This window comes from Berghia stephanieae, chromosome 9 (assembly GCF_034508935.2).
Source record: "Berghia stephanieae isolate SIO BIC M18660-M18661 chromosome 9, UCSD_Bste_1.3, whole genome shotgun sequence".
Taxonomy (NCBI): Eukaryota; Metazoa; Mollusca; class Gastropoda; order Nudibranchia; family Aeolidiidae; genus Berghia; species Berghia stephanieae.
Window position 1 is genome coordinate 15,551,462 of NC_088368.1, and position 23,215 is coordinate 15,574,676.

At 38.5% G+C, this 23,215-nt stretch overlaps 2 protein-coding genes across 2 annotated transcripts; both read left to right on the forward strand.

Annotated features, from left to right (window-relative positions):
* The first annotated feature begins 1,832 nt into the window (after positions 1 to 1,832).
* On the forward strand, positions 1,833 to 4,738 carry LOC144979150 (uncharacterized). Its single transcript, XM_078925753.1, has 3 exons — positions 1,833 to 1,966; positions 3,974 to 4,303; positions 4,423 to 4,738. The coding sequence occupies exons 1-3, from the start codon at positions 1,833 to 1,835 to the stop codon at positions 4,736 to 4,738; spliced, it is 780 nt and encodes a 259-aa protein (XP_078781879.1).
* Positions 4,435 to 22,881, forward strand: LOC144979151 (uncharacterized). The gene is made up of 8 exons (XM_078925754.1): positions 4,435 to 5,930; positions 9,672 to 9,899; positions 11,479 to 11,622; positions 12,627 to 12,686; positions 13,727 to 13,847; positions 14,709 to 14,846; positions 18,303 to 19,156; positions 21,462 to 22,881. The coding sequence occupies exons 2-8, from the start codon at positions 9,704 to 9,706 to the stop codon at positions 21,620 to 21,622; spliced, it is 1,674 nt and encodes a 557-aa protein (XP_078781880.1). The 5' UTR covers positions 4,435 to 5,930; positions 9,672 to 9,703; the 3' UTR covers positions 21,623 to 22,881.
* Positions 22,882 to 23,215: the final 334 nt, after the last annotated feature.

Genomic DNA, 23,215 nt, shown 5'->3' on the forward strand with positions numbered 1-23,215 from the left:
AAATTTCCTAATTTGACCATTGTTTTGATTTTCGGCCGCCATTTTGATTTGTGAAGTATTGAAAGGTAGTGCATGCAAAGCAGTCCGAGGGTTTTAAATCATGGTGAGTACAGTATCGAATGAAAATAGTTCTTTCCCCTCAAAATTGCGGGCTTTTTACTAGTAACCTAAAAAAAAAGAGTGGATTTGCAATGGACGGCAAAATAATTTCATGGAATCATATCCAGATGTTCTTCGAGAAAGATTTAAGATTTCCAATAAGAATGGCACCAAAATTAACCAAGAGGCACATTACTACGCCGCCATTTGCAAATCTAAGCGTTAAACTTGCAGTGCAAGTCTTCAGACACTCAGCTGCTTCAGGAATAACCACCATGGTCCACTACGGCGATCTCCCACCAGAAGTGATGGCAACTGCACAGTTTGTAGAAAAATGTAACAAGCTTTTTGACTGCTTTAATAGTTCGTCTCGCAACGGCAAAACTCCGATACCCCATACAATATCATCTTCAACAGAGCATATGTCGTTTCTGTGGTTTGACAGCATTAAACCTCTCAATAAGAGTGGAAGACTGCCATGCATTGATGGGTGAAAGTTGACAATTGCTTGTCTCCTGGATCTATGGGATGACCTCTAGAGAGAGAGAGAAAGAGAGATAGTGTGGCGATCTCCGTTTCCTACGAACTACGAAGACTTACCACATACTGCTGACTGCAAGACTACTCTACACGCCAGATCAGACAAAACGTAAACACGAGAGAACACATTAAATTTATAAAATTCACTACACATTGCTTTCATTGTTTGTTGTTTCCAGTAAAGTAGATGCTACATTGGTGACCCCGACTTAAAACAACTTAAGAGATAGGTATATATTATTATTATTACTATTTACCAGTTCAACTCTTCACAAGAACATAATAATAATAAACATGTCTATCGACGCCGTAGCATTGAAATTGCCCACATTCTGGACCACTTGTCCTTCAGCGTGGTTTGCACAAAGCGAGGCACAATTTGCCTTACGCGATATAGCAAGCGATGAAACAAAGTACTACTATGTAGTGGCTGCCTTAGACTCAGACACAGCAACTAGAGCCCTTGCTATTCTATCATCCTGCTGTCTGCGTTCGGCCTTTCGGAAACAGAGAGAGCGGAATCTCTACTCAACATGAATGGTTTGGGCGACTTAAAGCCATCTGAGTTAATGGACAGGATGTTAGTGCTCCTCGGCAAACACACGCCCTGTCTGCTCTTCAGACAGTTATTCTTAAGACAACTTCCAGCAAACATCAGACTTCCATTAGCAAACTCGTCCAACCTGGATGATTACAGGGCACTTGCTAGAGAAGCTGACAATTTTTTCTACGCTGCTCACTCAAACTCTAACTCCTTTTCAATTTCTCATAATACTTGTGAAGTTGACACACCAACCATGACCAGTGAAATAGATTCCCTCTGCTGGTACCATCAACGGTTTGGTTCAAATGCCCGTCGATGTGCACAAACATGCAAACTCTTCAATTCATTCAAGAAAAACAAGAAGAACCAGGGAAACGCCAAGCCGGGTCAACAGTAAATTCTGCTGTCGACCCGGATTCTTACTCAGCCAACGCGCCCACATAAAAAAATCTCCAACTCATCGTCGTCGATGAAAATTCAAACCGACGTTTTTTAGTAGATACTGGAGCTCAAGTATCTGTCGCACCCGCCTCTGCACCAGACAAAAGCTTCGGTTCCTCTGATCTCGCATTACAAGCTGCTAATGGTTCTACAATAAAAACATACGGATGCTTCGAAACTAACATACGTATTGGATCGCGTTCATTCAATGCACGACTTATCAAAGCTGATGTCAAGCGTCCCCTACTTGGAGCAGATTTTCTACGTCATCATAATCTGCTTGTGGATATTCGTGGTCGACGCCTTATCGACGCTGAAACGTTTTCGCACGTACCTTGTTCAGTAAGTTCAGTTTGCGCAAACGCCGAACTCTCACCACTCGAGCCGAACTGCAATACATTCAGAAAATTATTGAATAACTATCCAGAACTACTTCAACCAACATTTTCAACGGCAACTGTGAAACATGGCGTGCAACATTTCATCACAACCAAAGGTCGCCCAGTATTCGCACGTGCTCGTCGCCTGGCTCCAGAAAAACTCTTGTGTGCAAAAAAAAGAATTTTTGGAAATGGAGAAAATGGGCATAATTCAAAAATCAAAGAGCCATTGGGCTTCCCCATTACACATGGTCCCCAAGGCTGATGGCACAATGCGTCCCTGCGGAGATTTTCGTCGACTTAACGATGCTACTATACCAGATCGATATCCTGTCCCACACATTCATGATTTTACAGCAAACTTAGACGGTAAGATCATCTTCTCGAAGATCGACCTTGTCAGAGGATACCACCAAAGTCCAGAAGACGTCCCAAAAACGGCAGTGATAACCCCTTTCGGCCTTTGGGAGTTCTTAAGAATGCCATTTGGATTTTAAAATGCAGCACAAGCATTCCAACGTTTAATGGACTCCATTTTACAAGATTTAGACTGCGTATTTTGTTATTTAGACGACATTCTGGTTGCAAGTTCAACTGAGGCAGAACACATGGAACATCTCAAAATCGTATTCGAAAGACTTAGAAACCAAGGCCTCGTTATCCGTCTTGAGAAATGTCTTTTTGGTGTGAGATCTCTTAACTTCCTTGGCCATCACATCTCGCATTCTGGATCTGTCCCAATGGCGACAAAAATTGAGGCTGTTAAACAATTTCCACAACCAAAAACCATCAAGTCACTTCAAGAGTTCCTCGGGATGTTGAATTTTTACCATCGTTTCATTCCGAGACTAGCTGAAATACTTCGACCCCTATATAGTGCTTTGAAAGTAAAAAAACAACGTCAAGCACTTACGTGGACGCAAGAAATGTTGAAAGCCTTTACTGACGGTAAAAATGCACTAAGTAACGCTACAATGTTAGCCCATCCTTGCTTGAACTCACCCCTCGCTTTAACGTCTGACGCCTCCGACCAAGCTGTGGGCGCTGTCCTTGAACAACTTAATCATCAAGGTAATTGGGAACCATTGGCATTTTTCAGCAGGCAGTTACGTAAACCTGAACAGAAATACAGTACCTTTGATAGGGAGTTGCTTGGCATTCACTTAGCCATCCGTCATTTCCGTTTCATCATTGAAGGGAGACAATTCGCTATTTTTACTGACCATAAACCATTAATCCATGCCATGTCCAAATCAACTGAACCATGGTCAGCTCGTCAACAAAGGCACTTATCTGCCATATCCGAGTTCACAACTGACATCCGACACATTTCTGGAAAAAACAACACTGTCGCAGATTGTCTCTCAAGAGCAGTTACAAACTCAGTCTCAATTGGCATCGACTATCAAGCTATGGCGGAATCCCAAGAAAATAGCATTGACATACAGGCTTACAAAACTGCATTAACAAGCCTCAAAATCGTCAAAACATCCGTTGACTCGGGTACAGAGTTAATTTGTGACATCTCAACTGGCTACCCAAGACCTATCGTTCCTACCGACTTCAGAAGACCGGTTTTCGAAATTATTCACAATATGAGTCATCCTGGAGTTAAGGCCACAGTCAGACTTATCAGCAAGAAGTTTATCTGGCATGGTCTTAAGAAAGAAGTGTCAGCATGGGTTAAGCAATGTCACAACTGCCAATCTTCGAAAATTCAAAAACATATACGAGCACCGTTAGAAACATTCCTTGTCCCAGGAAAGCGATTCTCACATATAAACATTGACCTCGTTGGACCATTACAACGGTCAAGGGGGTTCACCCATCTCCTTACTATAATTGACAGGAACACCCGATGGCCTGAAGCAATACCATTACAAACCACAACAACAGAAGAATGTGCAAAAGCCCTGATCTCCAATTGGATCTCGCGGTTTGGTATTCCTGTTGATATAACTTCTGACAGGGGCTCACAATTTACATCCACGCTATGGAAACAGATGGCCAGTCAACTTGGTGTGCAGATTCATCACACAACTGCGTATCACCCTCAGTCCAACGGCATGATTGAACGGTTTCATCGATCCTTGAAATCATCCCTCAAAGCTCGTCTAATAACTCCAAATTGGGTGGATGAGCTACCTTTGGTTCTGCTTGGTTTAAGAACTGCACCTAAGGATGATATCGGTCATTCTTCAGCTGAATTAGTATACGGAGAACCTTTAACAATCCCTGGAGAGTTTATACCTGACCATCCTTCAGACTTCCACGCTAAAGACTTTTTGGCAACCTTTCGGCAAAACGTGTCCCTTCATTCACCACGGCCAACACATCATCACGGCTATCATCAAACAAATTTACCCAAGAACTTGATGTCAGCAAAATATGTTTACATCCGTGTTGACACCCACCGAGGACCCTTCAGAAGCCGTATACAGGTCCCTATGTTGTCATAACCCCTGGAGATAAACAATTCCTGATCGATGTTGGTGGCAAAGCAGAACGGATTTCGATCGACCGACTTAAAGCTGCATTTGTCGATTCTACGCAACCAGTTTCCCTTGCCACCCCACCTCGTCGTGGACGCCCACCGAATACGAAGAGAAAGTTATCGAACAGAAACATACAAAACTCCCGTACTGCTTCTGATGATACTAACGTAGTGCCTACTAAGAAGCTATCTCGCTCAGGACGTACCATTAAACGACCTCGGTACTACGAAGATGACTAGTCCGTGTGTGGCGATCTCCGTTTCCTACGAACTACGAAGACTTGCCACATACTGCTGACTGCAAGACTACTCTACACGCCAGATCAGACAAAACGTAAACACGAGAGAACACATTAAATTTATAAAATTCACTACACATTGCTTTCATTGTTTGTTGTTTCCAGTAAACAGGCCTCGAAGTGGGCCGGGAAAACCGGGAAAAGCCGGGAACTTTATTTTGAAATTTCCCGACCGGGAAAAGCCGGGAAAATCGGTGAAAATTGTCTGGGGCCGGGAAAAAGCCGTGAGAAAAATTTGGTGAACAACAACCCAACATGTATTCTTCCGCGTAATCATTACCCAACCTGCGAACGATCGACTTAGAGCATGGCAGCAGCCTCTTATGGTTTCCTCACACTACAAGGCCCTATGTTATGACGATCGACCCAATCAGCAAAGTCCGGTCCGCATTCGTAGAGTACACAGACTTTTACCATGTTTCCTGTGCATGACGTAATTATAGTGGTTTAGAGTCATCGCTGAAACACTGGAAGACGGCAATGGGATAGTTGCGTCAGTTGAATAAATTATCCAGGCACGGTTGATAAGTAAAAAAAACAAATTATGTTGTAGTTACATTTGAAACAAAGTATATCACTGATCTCGTCTCATTGAGATATAAAGAATGATATAAAAATCAAGAAAATCGGCCGATAAATAAAAAAGTTGCTAAAAAAATCGAAAATAAACAAAAGCAATTTTTAAAATCGAATTTATTCGTAAAACAGTTGGTTTTCAACCGATTTTTCTGAAACAAGGACCAATGTTCTTCTTTTTTTCAAGCCGATTTCAACAATGTGACTTTCAAATTCCTCAGAATTATATTTTTTACTTTTAGATTTTATCTTTTAGGCCTACTCAAAAAGGTGTTATATTCCTTGCCACTTGCACAACAATAGCGTAATACATCGACGGCGAGAAGCGTCTTTGTTTCGACCAGCCGGTTCGGTTAGATAGCCTGTGATTGGTCGAAGACTTAAAGACGCTTGATTCACTCAGTCGACTCATCATTGTCGACAAGACAAGAGTGCTAGAAACGACTTGGTCATGAATGCGATTGTTAGCTAAGCTAAGAAAGACGGTCGACGTCCTTGGGCTACTTTAATTAATTTTCGTGACTTGTTATTCAATTATTTGGAGATGGCAGATTAAGGTAGTTTACTCATTGTAATTTGTACTAAGTTTGTTTTGTCTGTCTCTAGATTAACTAGCTTTATTTCATTCATGTGCAATTCAATAAGTAGGCCACAAGTCTTTGGACGCTACTTTCTCTCTCATAGTAATATTCAAATGTCTTTTTCTCTCTATTGATTTCTCTTCTCTTTGTCTCTTTTCTCCCCATTTCTCTCTCTCTCTCTCTCTCTCTCTCTCTCTCTCTCTCTCTCTCTCTCTCTCTCTCTCTCTCTCTCTCTCTCTCTCTCTCTCTCTCTCTCTCTATCTGTCTCTCTCTTTTTTAAAATATTTTTTTTGCATGTTGACAGGAATACGTCTTAGTATTAATAGCCAGAGTCAATATATTTCTTTCTCTCAGTCTCAGCCACTCTCTCTCTCTCTCTCTCTCTCTCTCTCTCTCTCTCTCTCTCTCTCTCTCTCTCTCTCTCTCTCTCTCTCTCTTTTTTCCTTTTTTTCCCCCACGGATGGTGTAGGCTTAGATACTGGATGGCTTATTATAGTAATAGTAATATGTACTACGAGTCAATAATTTCCCCCTCTTTTCTGATTCTCTCTCTCTCTCTCTCTCTCTCTCTCTATATATATATATATATATATATATATATATATATATATATATATATATATATATATATATATATATATATATATATATATATATATAGGTAGTGGTAACTGGTCTAGAATTGATGAATATGCTTGAAAATTACTACCTTAAAATTTTTCCTAGAGCCTGGAAAAAACCGGGAAAAAGCAGGGAAAAATATTTTCCTGAATCACTTCTAGGCCTGAGTAAAGTAGATGCTACAATAGAGAGAGAAAACCTTAAAGAAAAATAAAGAAGAGAAGAGATAGAGAGAGAGGGGTGGCGAAGGAGGAACGATAAAGATAGATAGGTAGATAGAGAGAGAGTGTGTGTGTGTGTGTAAAATATTATAAGGAAAGGTAGAGAAAATGAGAGAGGTAGACTGAAAGAGAATGAGGAGATAGATAGACAGAGATATGCATGACATTCGCTTTTGAATCGGAAGGTCCTGGGTTCGACACTCGCTCGGTGCATAGTTGAGTCCTTGGAAAAGGCTCTTTACTCACATTTTCTCACCGTACTCGTGTGTAAAATGAGTTGACAGCGTTGTTAGAAAAAAAATATAATATCGCCTAACAGGCGTCATGTTTCGTTCTAACATGTTGCTGTTGGTCAGGGACTTCTTTTAGTGGCTATTGCGCTATAAAAAAGCTCATTAAAAAATATAGAAAGAGAGAGAGAGAGAAGACGAAAGAGAGGAATAGACAGAAAAGGAGCGAGAGAGAACCCGACATAGGGAACAAAGAAAAGTGTGAAATAAGGGAGTTGAATGAGAATCCACGAGATAAGGAATAGGAAAGAAGTCAGTAAAAGAAGAAATAATGAAGGGGAGAAGAATAAGATTGAGAGACAGATACAAGAGAGAGAAAGTTAATAAAAAATACTAAAGAGGGGAGAAATTAGAGATAGAAAGATAGATACATAGATGGATAGATAGAGATAGATAGATAGATAGATAGGACAGACAGATAGATAGATATTTAGAGAGAGAGAGAGAGAGGCAGAGAGAGAGAGATGGACAAGGGGGAAAGAAAGTGAAAAAATAAAAGAGAGGAAGGATAGGGGATAAAGAGAGGAGAATACAAAGGAAGAGACAGAAGGAGGGAGGGAGAAAATTATAGATAAATGGGGGAAAATATGAGAGAGGAAGAAGAATGACAGACAGGGAGAAAAGAAATGTGACAGAAGTCAAGAAAGAAAGAGGGAGGGGGGGAGGGGGGAGAGAATAAAATTGAGAGATAGATCAAAGAGAGAGAAAGATTTTTTTAAAACAGAAGAGGAAGAAATTAGAAGAGATAGATAGATAGATAGAGAGAGAGAGAGAGAGAGAGAGAGAGAGAGAGAGAGAGAGAGAGAGAGAGAGAGAGAGAGAGAGAGAGAGAAAGATTAAAAAACAAAACAAAAGGGAAGACAGATAGATAGATAGATAGAGAGGGGGGGGGGGGAGAGGGAAGAAATGAAAGAGGATGATAGCGAGATAAAGAGAGGAAAATACAAAGGAAGAGACAGAATGGAGGGAAAGAAGAAATAAGAGATAAAAAGGGAAACATATGACAGAGAGAGAGAGAGAAGACGAAAGAGAGGAGTAGACAGAAAAGGAGCGAGAGAGAACCCGACATAGGGAACAAAGAAAAGTGTGAAATAAGGGAGTTGAATGAGAATCCACGAGATAAGGAATAGGAAAGAAGTCAGTAAAAAAAGAAATAATGAGGGGGAGAAGAGTAAGATTGAGAGACAGATACAAGAGAGAGAAAGTTAATAAAAAATACTAAAGAGAGAGAAAATAGAGATAGAAAGATAGATACATAGATGGATAGATAGAGATAGATAGATAGATAGATAGATAGGACAGACAGATAGATAGATAGATATTTAGAGAGAGAAAGAGAGAGAGAGAGAGAGAGATGGACAAGGGGGAAAGAAAGTGTGAAAAAATAAAAGAGAGGAAGGATAGGGGATAAAGAGAGGAGAATACAAAGGAAGAGACAGAAGGAGGGAGGGAGAAAATTATAGATAAATGGGGGAAAATATGAAAGAGAAAGAAAGAGAGAGGAAGAAGAATGACAGTGGACAGACAGGGAGAAAAGAAGTGTGACAGAAGTCAAGAAAGAAAGAGGGAGGGGGGGAGGGGGGAGAGAATAAAATTGAGAGATAGATCGAAGAGAGAGAAAGATTTTTTTAAAAAACAGAAGAGGAAGAAATTAGAACAGCTAGATAGATAGATAGATAGATAGATAAATAGATAGATAGATAGATAGATAGATAGATAGAGAGAGAGAGAGAGATTAAAAAAAAAACAAAAGGGAAGACATTAGAATAGATAGATAGATAGATAGATAGAGAGGGGGGGGGGGCAGAGTGAAGAAATGAAAGAGGATGATAGCGAGATAAAGAGAGGAAAATACAAAGGAAGAGACAGAATGGAGGGAAAGAAGAAATAAGAGATAAAAAGAGAAACATATGACAGAGAGAGAGAGAGAAAGAGAGAGAGAATAATATGATTTTCTCTCTACTCATAACGATGCTTACGTTTCAACAGTCGTGAAAATAGTGAAGACGTGAAGGACTGAACCGGTAGAGTTTGTCTTCATTACTCCTTATCCACATCCAATGAGAGCTCTGCAGTTTCACTAACGGTTTGAATTGCTTTTTTTCTTCATCTGCCAGTGATATTGAGTTGGCGTAAGAGTTCACATATATTGAAGTTCCCAAAACCGTCAAGCTCTAACTTCAATTACAAGTAGAAAAATCAGTAAAAATAAAAAATCTTGAGCATTTATATTGCGCGATATACACTAAAGGTGCTCAAAACACTTAACAAGGGGTTCCTAGCCAACAGCAACACTTAAGATTTAGGACAAAACATTTGTTTTAAAAAACGAAAGAAGTTACGATGTAAATTCTAAAATTTCAATTCTCTTAAATATTAAGTTTATATTTTCCCCAACTGAAACAAAAGTGATATTCTTTTTATTTACAGAAAAAAAACTTCCCAAAAATCAGAAACCAAAATGTCATCTTTCTAATTATTTGACCTGATATTTAAGTTATGGCATCTGCTTCACCGAGGCATTGTGTTACATTTTTTTCTCAAGTTAACAATTTTCCCCCTTGTCTTTCAATGAAATTTCCTAGCCTTAATATCTATCCTCTGATGCTGATCCACAATGGATGATAACACAACCAGAACAGTGTTTCGAAAATGGCTGGTGTTGATAGTTTCCATCTTCACGTATGGCACTGGGACAGGAATCCCATCTTCATTGTCCGTCATGTTTCTTGACTGGCAAGACACTTTCATGGTATCGAGGGCCCACACAGCTGTTGTACACTCCACCTGTATCAGCATTGTGTTAGGGGGTGGTAAGTCATAATTATAGATTTAAACCTTCAAGATATGCAAGGAAAATCTTTTACTTCCCTTTTTATTTTATTTTATAAATTCACCTCTGCCTTTGAAAAACTTACCACTTTAATGGATTGAATTGGCAACAAATATTTTCGAGCCATAATTGGACAAATTAGGAATTTTAACCAAACTTTTAGATGGAAATATGTGACAATATAAACTTGTTTTTTTTTAAAGAAATAGCAAGGACATTTCAAAGTAATGATTCATAGAAACACCATTTGGAATCCTGTATTTGGATTCTATACAGATTTTAAAAGGTGAAATTTAGATATTTTTAAATTCTCAAATATATTTTGATTTTTTAATTTTTGTTTCGTATTGCAGGTCTAACAATACACCATGCATATAAGAGTAACTATTACAGTAAAAGAAAGAAGAAATCTATTGCATGGTTACAACATTGGCATCACAAATATTTAAATTTAACATGGATTATGATTTTTGATTATTTCTCAATAAAGTAATTCAATGAACATCACATTATTGGTAGTTTATCTAAAAATCACCCACTCCCGTTCAAGTGACAGAGCGATGCACACATTCTGATTTGCATGTTCAGAATAATTTGCATGTTCAGAATAATTCTGATAAAGTATAACCATACATTTACATTTAAAAACTGTTCAGTTTCACAAATGAAACGCTATACCTAGACTTTCTAACTCTTTTTGAACTTGAGTATTGTTATAGCGCAATATCCACTAAATGTGCTCAATGTACTTTTTACAAGGGTTCCCAGCCAACAGCAAGTCTTAGTATGTTGGACAAAATATGACACACGGTGCGTGATATTTCATTTCTTTTTCAATGAAGACATTTATTTCGACTCAAATTTTATGTTTAGGTTATTATTGATTATCTTATAATTTCGATTTTAAATCAATAACAGTTTAAGATAATCGGTCAGAAAGTTGATATTTAAAGACTGCCTTTAAAAAAATATTTTTATAAAAGAAGCATTGAAGGCTGAATGATACAATGTCTCATCTTGCAGCAAAGTAAATCAGTATTGAACATGGCCAGTGACTTGATTGGTAACACATCCCTGTCACCAATTCTAATAAGTCAAAATTGGCCAATTTCAAATTTTGTCAACCAAACTTTCAGAAGATGGTTGGAGAAAATATTGTAATGCCTAACCAAATTTGAGAACACTGCATAAATTTGAAGGCATTTTAAAGTAACAATTCGCCAAAGAAAGGATAGAAATATTGCAGTTTTTGGTTGTGTCATTTTATTCTTTTTTTCTTTTTTTTTTTGGAAATTCAGATTTTTTTTCTATAATTATACACATTTTTGTTTACCGCCACTGTCATGTCTGGACGATGATTGTAGAGAAAAAAAATTGCATCAGTGATTTGTCCTTTGATAAAGCATTTGATACACATCACATCACTTGGCTCAATGGTTAATAGAAACTGGCTATAGTCTTTGTAAGTATCTTTGTCCAGAAATGTTACTGTATTATATTGATTGCATCACATCATGTCGTGTTAACCCCCTTTTATTTACTTATTTACTTTTTGACAGCTGTGTTTGCTGGATTTGTGATGAACAGATTTGGTGCCAGATTGACCATGATGTTTGGATCTGTCTTGGCCTCGGCTGGGATGTTCATCAGTGCTTTTGCAACCAGTATCAACTTTCTGATTGTTTCTGTTGGAATTGTTTCAGGTAACTTTATATAATTGATTCTGGTATTGTGATATTTGTCTTTAGGACAAATGGGTGAAGAGTTGTTAATTATTTAGAAATTTCTAATGTTGTAAAATGAGTCCAAATTGCTATGGTGGTAAAGCACTTACCTCACAAGCAAAAAAAAATGGTATCGATTACATGTGCAACTGGGATTCTCCGAGATTCGAATTGAGTTTCAGCCGACCCCCTGTTCCACCCAACAAAAATGTTTGTTGAATGGTACAGAAAGAAGGATAAACCTAGGTTCCCTTTTTTACTTAATGGCTCCAAAGGACTAATCTTCAATCTTCAATGGATTGTATTTGCAAAAGGCCCCATGGGCCCATCTCTGCAAATGTTCAGTTACAATCCAATAAAAAAAAAAGAGAACAGTCACAGATTACCTTGACGAGCAAATGCATTCACGACTAATTCGACAAAAAGTATTAAATTTATAATAATTATCTGTCTAATAATTGACTGTCATCTTTGCTCGTCTTTCCCAAATATGTTTTGCCTGTGGAACAACTTACCTGCTAGTATCAAGTTTCTGAACACTTTTAAGAAACTAGAGCATTTAAATAGTGAAATATCTATTAAACGTGCTCAAATCGCTTTACAAGGGGATCTTAACCAAAATACCCAACATGTAGGACGAGACATGACGCCTGTAAGGCAATATTTCATTTTTACTCATTTTACACCTGAGTGCTCTGATAGATTGTGAGTAAAGAGCCATTTCCAAGGACTCAACTATGCGCCGGTCAGAGTGGCTCTCGAACCCAGGACCTTCCAATCCAAAGGCGAGAGTCATACCACTAGACCTCATAGCGGCACAAGGTACCATAATTGTTTTTCTTATTTGGGTATGCCACATTGACAGTTATGCTTACTTGTTATATGAAAAATAATTATTTTCAGCTGTTGAATATTATAACAGTCCTCAACCTTGGGCAGGTCATTGTATATTTGTGAATTCTTGTGTTCTTGCAGCATCACAGATGCAAAACGACCAATAGTATACCAAAGAGCAAAGTTGTACGCTTCCTGTGCTTTTGCTTGTATGCAAGGCCAATAAAATTATATTAGTTTCCATCGTAGTTGTGCAGTAAAATTAACCTGAGAAAATATATAGAAATCTGGCTTGTCAGAAGTGTTGGTTGCAGAAAGTCATTCATTTTCGCTTAGTAAGAGGTGTATATTTATGTTATGTTCTAGTCATTGGACTGGGATTGATACCCTTTTCGATAAGTTTATTATCTTTTCACTTTTTAAGTGTGTGTTATTGGGGTTTTTTTTCTCTCAATCTTCCCTTTTTTCCCCTGTTTGGACAATTTTTGTTGTTGGCAGCTCTGCACTCCGCTTCTGACCAGTTGGTTCCCAATTGGAATCCCTCTACAATTGGCATAACGTTGATTCCTTGGGAAAAGCTCTTTACTCACAGTTTCAACATAATCCAGTCTCATCCTATAAATATGTTAAGCTTGTCTATTGGCTTAAAACCCCTTGTAAAATGCTTTGAGCACATTTAGTGGGATATTGCACTATAAGCAATCCATTGCCTAAAGGCAACATTATGTAAGGATATGCCTGGTGCCCAAAAACAAAAGAAAAGAATTTTAGTATTAAATTCAGAAGTATGAAATGCTTGTCTTCGGCACTTCAAGAAACTATATCAAATATCCTTAATAAAACATCTTTTTTACCATAAATTCAACAGAACTAATGGTTTACCTAGGGTCCATGGAGTAATAATAATTACTTCCTTTTAAAAAATGAGATTTACCCCCCTCCCCCTCCCCACAAGAGAGAGTTGATGTGGAAGGACATTGCAGTAAAAATGGGGCTTATGGACAATTGTTCAAACTCTCTCTTGAAACATGAGACATACCAATTGTCTGGAAGGAGATAGAAGAAGAGCTCAAAACTATCATCCCATTTCATTAACTTGTATCTACTGCAAACTGTTAGAGCATAATTTAGATCCTCTATAATTGAATATCTGGAAACTAAAAATATTTTTTTTGTGATGAACAGCACGGATTCAGAAAGCACCACTCATGACAAAAACAACTCATATCATTAACACATGATCTGTCAGCTACAATCGACAAAGAAGGTCAAATTGATTCAGTGCTACTGGACTTTGCCAAAGCTTTTGACAATGTTCCTCACCACTGGCTAATCCAGAAATTACATGATGTTGACATCAGAAACCAAACGTTACAATGGATTGCAGCGTTCTTGTTCAATCGCACCTAACAAGTTCTTGCCGATGGCGAGATTTCCAATAATATCAGGATGGTGACATGAGATGTACCTCAAGGATCAGTCCTTGAGCCCATCTTATTTATAGTATATATTAATGATCTCCCACCATGTATAAGGTCAAGAACACGTCTCTTCGCTGATGACACAGCATGGTATAATCATATAAGAACAAATAACGACTGCAAAACACAGAATGACGATCTAGCTAAACTACAAGAAAGAGAAACAATAAGTTAATGGAATTTAACGTATCAACGTGCAATGTTCCAACAATCACAAAAAAAGCATCGATTGCATCTGAATACCAGCTTCATGATCAAAACTGGAACATGTCAATACAGCAAAATACCTTGGCGTTGAGTTTGCTAAAAATCTAAAATGGAACGACCACATATGTCACCTAGCTTCAAAGGCAAATCAGACAAGCGTATAAATCACGAGCAATTTAAAAAGATGCCCAATTTCAACTCAAACTCTTGCTTTTAAAACTATTGCTAGACCAATTTTGGAGTATGTCAGCTCGATTTGGGACCCATATACAAAGAAAAACATCGACACAAAACATCCAAAAAAGAAAAACAGCAAAACGCATCACAAACACATTCCATCCTTTCTCAAGCGCATCTGAAATTACTCAACGGATTGGCCTTGAACCTCTGGAAAAGAGAAGAAAAATAGATAAATTTAAAATGTTCCACAAGATCTACTACAAAAAGTCGTGCCTTCCAAACAACATGAAAGATGTCAACACAAAAAAACAAGGGGACACGCGGCAAGATTTAACCATCCCAACATCAGAAACGGATATTCAGCATTGCTAGCTTTGTCAGCAGCAGATCACTGCAGACAGTGAACAGCTCCAAGCAGGAAAGCAGTACCAGCAGAGACTGCACGAGTGCAGAGTCACATGTGCAGAAGAGCACAGAGCAGCAGCAGACAGCAGAGCAAGAGCAAGAGAGAGCAGCAGCAGAGAGAGAGCGAGCAGCAGAAAGATGAGAGCACAGCAGAAGAGAAGAGAGAGAGAGCAGAAGCAGAGAGAGCAGAAGAGAGAAGAGAGAAGAGAAGAAGAAGAGAAAAGAATGTCGAAGCACATTGCAGCAAATAGACATGAGGAAAACAGGGACAGAGCTAGGAGACACGATGTAGGGAGGAGGTAGGAGGGGAGAGACGAAGGAAGGATAGAAGATAAAGAATTGCTCGAAAGTTCTCTTTTACTTTTTCTCAACAATAAGCAGTTTGAGGCTATAATACTGGAAATTCAATTTTTCTTATCCTTTTATATAACATTTAAATCGCGGGAGAATCAGAAACCTAATAGTCATTTTAAAATAAAAATGACCAGAAATATGAGATTTTACTTTTTGTTATTTTAAGAAACTAACTTTTGTTTTGTTATTCATAAAATATATAAATTTAACAAAATGTCTTATTTTACTATTGGTTCATTTAATTTGCATTTAAATCAAACCGACATTAATATCAGTTAAAGGAGGTGGGTGTCGCATCAATTCTTCTGTATAAGAAAAAAAGCATGAACGCAATCCAAGTTTAATATTTTTGACTATAAATATGCAGGTTTGTGGTGTTAAATGTAATAATTTCTTGCTACCATTTTGGTTGGATGCCAGTCTGTCGCAAAGTGTTTTTCACCTGATCTAAAAGACCCAGCCACCCATTTACTGATGTTTTGACATTTTGTCGCCGTCGGTTGTTTAGATTTGGTCATTTTGTTCGAAAGGCAAGTACCCTTCAACTATGTGGTTAGGACCCCTCTTTAAAAAAAAAAGGAGAAACAAGAATAAAGTGTTTAAAAGAAAAATAGGTAAGGCAAGAAAAAACAAAATCATTCTGAAAGCAGTCACCTTTAAGACTTTGAGTCATTCTACAGGCCATGCAAAGTGTCATAATCCTTTAGTGAGAGTTTACACCACTCAGCCATCGTGTCTCCCTATGTAATAAGTCTTCATAACTACACGCTCTTTGTCGACTATCCTCTACTTTGCCCATCATATTTTTGTTTCAGGACCAGTGTAATTTAATGACAATGGAAACACATTTTAACAGATCATAAATTATCGGGGACTTTTGATATCATAGCGAACAGAGGTGTGTAGCAATAATTAGTATTAGGGTGCGATTAAATTGGGCGACCATGTCTTGTCATTGAGTTTTTCTATTTAATTTGACGAGCTACACAAATTAAATTGCTTGATTTATACTATACAATTCATTTTTTTAAAAATTCTCACAAGACTTGGTTGAGTTTGAACAATATATATATATTGGAAATTCGAACCGGTTTGATCTTTGAGACCGTGGGATCGTTCATTCTTGAACCGTTAAAGACCGCTACACGATGAAAACCGTGGTCTACAGGAGTAAAACACACGGAGTAGTCACACTCATTTCAAATTGTAACCTAATTAGAGAAGAGGGGTGATGCCTTCTTTATTTGCTCACCGTACTTCATTGTTACTTCGATAATTTAATAAAATTTGAAATTTATCTCCATTAACGGAGATAATGGCATCGCCCAAGGCGTTGATCGAGTTGTTCGTGGCGTTGATACACACACGCAACTCCTACCCCCCCCCCCCCCCCCCCCCCCACACACACACACATTAGAGGGCAGCGAGCATTGAAGAGTAAGAGAGAGAAGTGAAGTTATAATAAGAGGGGGTGGATGAGGTAATAAGAGGGGTCGATGGTGACTTTTCGCCAGATCTAACAAACTCAGCTACCCATTCATTGCCGAGTAGACAGGGATTCAGAAAAAACTCGACTGCACCCGGGATCGATCTCTGGCCCTTTGCGTATAAAGAGAGTGCTCTATCAACTGAGCTATCGGGGTCCCCAAATATTCTATTGGACTTTTTTAAAATTCAGACGTTATAACTGGGTTTTTTGGAAGGAAGAAACTAATGAAACTCATATTATTTGATTAGTAAAAACACCAAACGAAATTTTAATATTATTGTATTATTTTAAATGACAACACTGCGATAGAAAGGAGTGGTGACAAGAGATGGACAAAAGAAAACAAAAAATCGGATTTGCTACTTGCTAGGTTCGACACACACACACACACACACACACACACACAAACACACACATCTTTAGTAGTCACATACATTTCAAACAATAACCCATTAGAGAAGAGGGGTCATGCCTTCACCATAGATCATTGTCATTGCGATCATTATGGTGTAGTAAATTTTGAAATTTACCACGTATAATGGAATCGTCCAAGGCGTGCGCCTCCTGTTCCCCCCATCTCACACACGAAAGGGCGGTTTGCGGAGTGGAGGTTGGTGGTCGTCTGCCTGTACGGTCGTCTGTGTCGTTTAGTGTTTGGCAAAGGGGGGTGGGTGCGATTAATTAAGTGGGATGGGTGGTGATTGGTGGAAGATAGGCAACCGAAGGCAACGAATCGCTGGGGAAGTAGTAGGCTATGGCGCGAGACCGAAGGTGATCAGACCGGTCTTCAGCGCGGCACTAGTTGAAAGGTGATAAGAAGTGAGGACCGCCGCCGGTCTTCACTATGGGACCGATCCCCGGTTCACAGCTAAAAGACCGTGGGACTCAGCGCGGCACTAATATATATATATATATATATATATATATATATATATATATTATATATATATATATATATATATATATATATTATATTATATATATATATATATATATATATATATATATAGCAGAGGTGATAATCCATGATTTACTGACATCATTAAAGTCGGCAAGGATTGTCTCCCTTCACATATACGCTTTCCATTTCCAGCCCTCCCGAGCACCGTGCAGAGAAGCGATGACTCCTGCATATCGGCGGCATTGTATTCTGTTATATTGCCAATGATTATTATTGCATATATGCATACTGCTTTTTTTTTGATCATGTGCATAAAGAGCAGCCAGTTTAAAAAACGAAAGGAGCAATTATTGCGTCGTCAGAACTACATGAATTTATTATCAAAAAGACATTCCTTTAACAACTTGTAAGATGAATGATATTGTGGCTTTCTAGTCGTGTGGTTTGGCATTCGCCTTAAGATTGGTGGGACCTAAGTTTGAGTTCTGCTCTTAGTGGTGCAATGTTAAGTCCTTGGTAGAGGCTCTGTTCTCATATTCCCTCATTATATCCGTTTAAAATGAGTACCGAGCCATTGACAGTATTGTCCGTCGAAAAATAATTGTGATAATATATCATTTTTAAAGGTATGATGTCTCATCCTACATGGTGAGTGTTGCTGTTGGCTTGATAATTCTTGAAAAGTATTTTGAGTAAGTTTAGTTAAATTTGTGCTCTATAAATTCTCACGTTTAATTAGTGGGGGGGGGGGGGTCTTGTTTTGTTGTGTTTTTTGTTGTTGTTGTTGTTGTTTTTATTAAATGAGACATTTTGCTTTATTATTTTTCAGTTGGAGAGGTACTTGTATCATTTTAGCTGGATTGACTTTGCAGTGTTGTATTGGTGGGATGATCATCACAGCCGTGATAAAACCAGCCAAAAGCTCAGTTCTCATTAGAGAAGAGAAAGAAAAAAACGAACTCGAGGATGTTAATGAGATTGGCTTCAATAACAAAGATGATTCCATAAATGTAAATTACAGAAAAACAGGTTCAAAGCAGCTGTCGCATGGAAATCAGATTGACCATGGTTCCAATGCTCTCCTGAAATGTTCAAACTCCTATGATGAAAGAGATTTATCAAGAACCAATTCACAATCTATAATAATAGAGAATGATATTGAATTTTATGAAGATTCTGGGAAAGATTCAAGATGGAGGTTTTTATTGGATGTAATGTTTATCTTGTTAGTAGTTCATATTGGGAGTTGTGTTGCATCCCTCTATTCATTCAGTCTTATTCTAATGGATTTTGCAAAGACTTTGGGATACGATGAATCGACTGGTGTTTTATTTCTGACCACCACTTTTGCAGCCAGCCTTTTAGGTCGTCTTGGGGTCGGAATACTCAGTGATGTATTTTCAAACACTCCTAGTTTTATCGTCCAAACATCCATGGCCATTCCGGGTTCCTTGTGTTTGTTGCTTCTAAGTTTTTGTAGGGATTATGTTGTTGTCGTGTGTCTTCTCGGGATTGTTGGGATAAGTGCTGGTGGGTTGATATCTATATACGCTAGGTGTGCCTTGGATGTGAAGTCAGTTGACAGAAATTCTTACCCCATTGTATTTGGTTTCTTCTGCACTACAGAAGGTGTCATGGCCCTTATTCTTTCTATTACCATAGGTAAGTCATAAAACCTCTCACATGTGATCCACTCCCCAAACCATAGAGTTATTAATAAATAAAAGACAGTAGAGCCATATGGCCCATGGAGCTGGAGTTTATCCTGGCTTTTATAGACAATGGCAAGTGCTTGCTGCCCTTTGGATAGGACACTAGTCTATTGCAAAGTATTTTTCACCAGATCTTAGAGACCCAGCTACCCAAATATCGAGAGAGAGAGAGAGAGAGAGAGAGAGAGAGAGAGAGAGAGAGAGAGAGAGAGAGAGAGAGAGATAGAAAGATAAAGAGGTGGAGGTAGATATAAGAGAAATAGGGAGTGGAGAAAAGAATTGGTAAGGATAGTTTGAGAACATGTTTTGCTTCTGTAGAAGTCGGGTTTAACGACAATACCACAATGATATCATTATTGAATGTCATTGACGCTTGCTCTGTGAGCTTCGTCCTCCAGATGTTTAGAATATTTCCCAGGGTAGTATGCAATGTTTACCGCCCACTTAACTCTACAGAAAGTTAGAATAATTGTTCAGTTCTAGGTGTAGAGTCAAATTTTGATCTCGAGTGATGGGCGCAGTATGTGATCTGAAATCTATGGTCTGCATCCATCAGGGCCACAAGAACCCTTGGGTCGATGTTTGTTTTATCCTAGTGTCTGTTTTCTTTAAGGGAGGTTATCAATTTTTTGCTACCTTTTGGTTAGGATGCAAGTAAATTGAAGCAAATTATCTTCCACCAGATTTGACAGACTCAAAGAGTCCTTTAGAGCCATATGGCCCATGGAGCAAAAGTTCATTCTGGTTTCTATGGCATTAAATGGACAATAACAATTACATGTCACCATTTGGATATAAAGTTGGTCTATCGAAAGGTACTTCCCACCAGAACTTTTAGACTCAGCCACTCAATCACTGTTGGGTAAACAGGAAAACCTCATCTGACCTGCTTGTAGGCCGTGACTGATATTTCAATATACAGACCTACTTCTTTTGTTCATCCATAGTTGCATCGGCCATCAACAAAGCTCCTCCTTTGGACATGATTCTTGGCTGCCCTCTCCACTTCTATCTTTCCATATAGCTAGTTTTTTAAAAAGGCACCGAACAACTCACTTTACAAAATTCTTTGTTCTGCCATTCTCTGACAAAAAACCCCGAATCAACGAGCACATCGTTGCAGGTCTAATAATCGCTGGCAATTATGGGCTTGTTTGTGAACATATGTTGTAATCGACATTTTGCGTTGGTTTGAGAGTACTCCCATTACGACAATGAGTCCATAACAATTCTGGTTATAAATAGATTCAGAGCCATTCTGCCCACGGTGTCGGAGTTTTTCCAGGTGTCTATTGCGCGAAACGGACAATAGCAATTGCTTGCTATCCACGTTAGTCTATCGCAAAGTACTTTCCGCCAAATCAATGGACTCAACTACCTATTCACTGCTGGGACAGGGGGAATCAGAAAAAAATCTCGATTGCACCCGGTATCGATCTCGGCCCCCTTGTGTTTGAAGCGAGTGCTCTATCAACTGAACTATCGAGACCCCCATATATAAGTATGGTCGGCCTGAATTATACACACTTTCCTTATTGATGATATCAGTGACCTTCAGTTTCTCATAAAAAGTTTAAACCTGAGACTTCTCAGAGTTGCCATTGTGGTACCATGAAATGGGGTTACTAAGACCAGTCCCCAAATGTGCCCCCCACCCCCACGAAGATTGGAAATCGTTAAACAAATATGGTAGAATGTACATCATTCGATAGATTTCACCCTTCCCTACACTTGAGAAAAAAAAGAACATCAATCAGATCATTTCAGTGTCAAGATATAAACTTAAAGATGTTTTTAAAAAGTAGTAAATAGACATTTTACCATATTTGTTTAATGATTTTCAGTCTTGGGGTGGTGCGGGGGGGGGGGGGGGAGGGGGGGGGGGCATATTTGAGGGCCATTCCACGGTATAATTACTATTATATGTGACCTCAAAACTTTATTGTTGGATGTGCAAGATGTAAAAAAAAAACCACCTAAATTTAATATCTAAACTATGAAATTTGAGTGTAATCGAAATTCTTTATTTAACAGTTTGAATGCTATTTCATGAACTGCAAAGTAGTAACATTTTGTGATTATAGTCATTTTCACTTTAAGTTCAATTTTGGTCATAAATTCCACCTTGAAATGAAACTGTTTTGAAATAATGGTCACATATGTTCACAGTTCGGTTTTCTTTTGTTTCCTTTGTTTTCTTTTTTTTTTTTTTTTTTTTTTTTTTGCTTTTTGTTTTTTGTTAATCTATTTTCTAGGTTTCATCGTGGATATAACAGGATCTTACACCCTTATCCTCATCCTGATAGGCGGTGCCAGTTTACTCTCCACTTTTTCACTGGGGTGTGGATATTGCTACACAAGCAGGCAGCAGAAAATTAAAAAAAAATCAACAACAGTAATGAACAGTAATGAATAGACTACAATGGCGGCGCTGCTGTGTGGCGACACCCGGTTACGCTGCTCTGTGAAATGTCTTCTTGTTGTGCGTTTTGTGACTTCATTTTCTGTTTATAATGTGAGGAACCTGTGGTGTTTGGCGTCATGAACTGGTATTGTGTGTTGATTGTCCTGTTGTTTGTGTATTTCTAGTCGGCTTCTTGTCAACAACACGGAATGAATTCAAAATTGCAAAATGGCGAAAGGTATGTTTACTCTAGAGATCGTCTCATAGAACTTAGACCTACACTACCACCACCAACAACTACATTAGCCTACAATGATATTATTATTACATCACTCAGAAAGAAAAGAAAAAGGAAACGAGGAAAGCGAGGAGGTGTGAGAGAACGTTTAAAAAGGCGTGGACATCGCCCACCATTACCATCTATCATTCTCTCAAACGTACGCTCGCTTAGAAATAAGATCGGCACCCTTGCTTCCCTTACCAAGTTTGACAACGATTATAGAAATTCGTGCATCATCGGACTAACAGAAACGTGGTTGTCACCCCAAGACAGTGATAGAAGTTTTCCTTTGGACAATTTCTCATTGTTTAGGAATGACAGAGATTCCTCACTAGGGAAAAATAAAGGGGGAGGTGTTTTCATCTAATATGTGAACGACAGATGGTGTAACTGTAACACCGTAAATATAGTAACACAAATCAACACACATGACATCGGACTTTTATCGCTCTCCCTACGCCCTCACTATTTACCCCGAGAATTAAATATCGTCAACATTGTTATTGTTTACATTCCCCCGAGCTCAAAAAGTGACGAAACAAAACAAACACTGAAAGAACAACGTCGCGACTGCTATTCAGATACCCGGACAGCCCCTTAATAATTATTGGCGATTTCAACCATTGCCAACACACAATCTCAGGACTCCATCAATTTGTCACTTGCAAGACTCGTCATAACAACACACTTGACCTGTGTCACTGTAACATAAAAGACGCCTACACATCAATCTGTAAACAACCGATTTCCAACTCCGACCACAACACAATACTTCTGATACCAACATATGTGTCTAAATTGAAAAAAGGAAAACCAATAATTAAATATCAAAACGTGTGGTCACAAGAAGCAATAGACTGTCTCAATGCTTGCTTTGAATGTACGATGTGGGATGCGTTAATGCCACTAGATGGAAAGATTGATGAAAGGACTGACGTGGTGACAAGCTATATAACATTCTGTGTTGAGTCATGTGTTAAAAAGAAAGAAATTAGAATTTTCCCCAACAACAAACCATGGGTAACTAAACGTCTGAAATATGCCCTAAATGAAAAGTAGATCGCATACATGAGCGGTGACAGAACACAAACACACGCGAAAGAGAAAGAACTAAAAATCGTCATTAAACAAGAAAAGGAAGCGTACAAACGAAAAATGGAACAAAAACTAAAATCGGGAAATTCCATGAAAGCGTGGGAAATGATTCGTGAAAAGGGAGGGGTAGAACCAAAGAAAATACGACTCCCATCTGGTAATGTAAACATAGATGTTGACGAACTCAACACCTTTTACCGCCGCTTCGACACGAAATCAACTTCATCAAC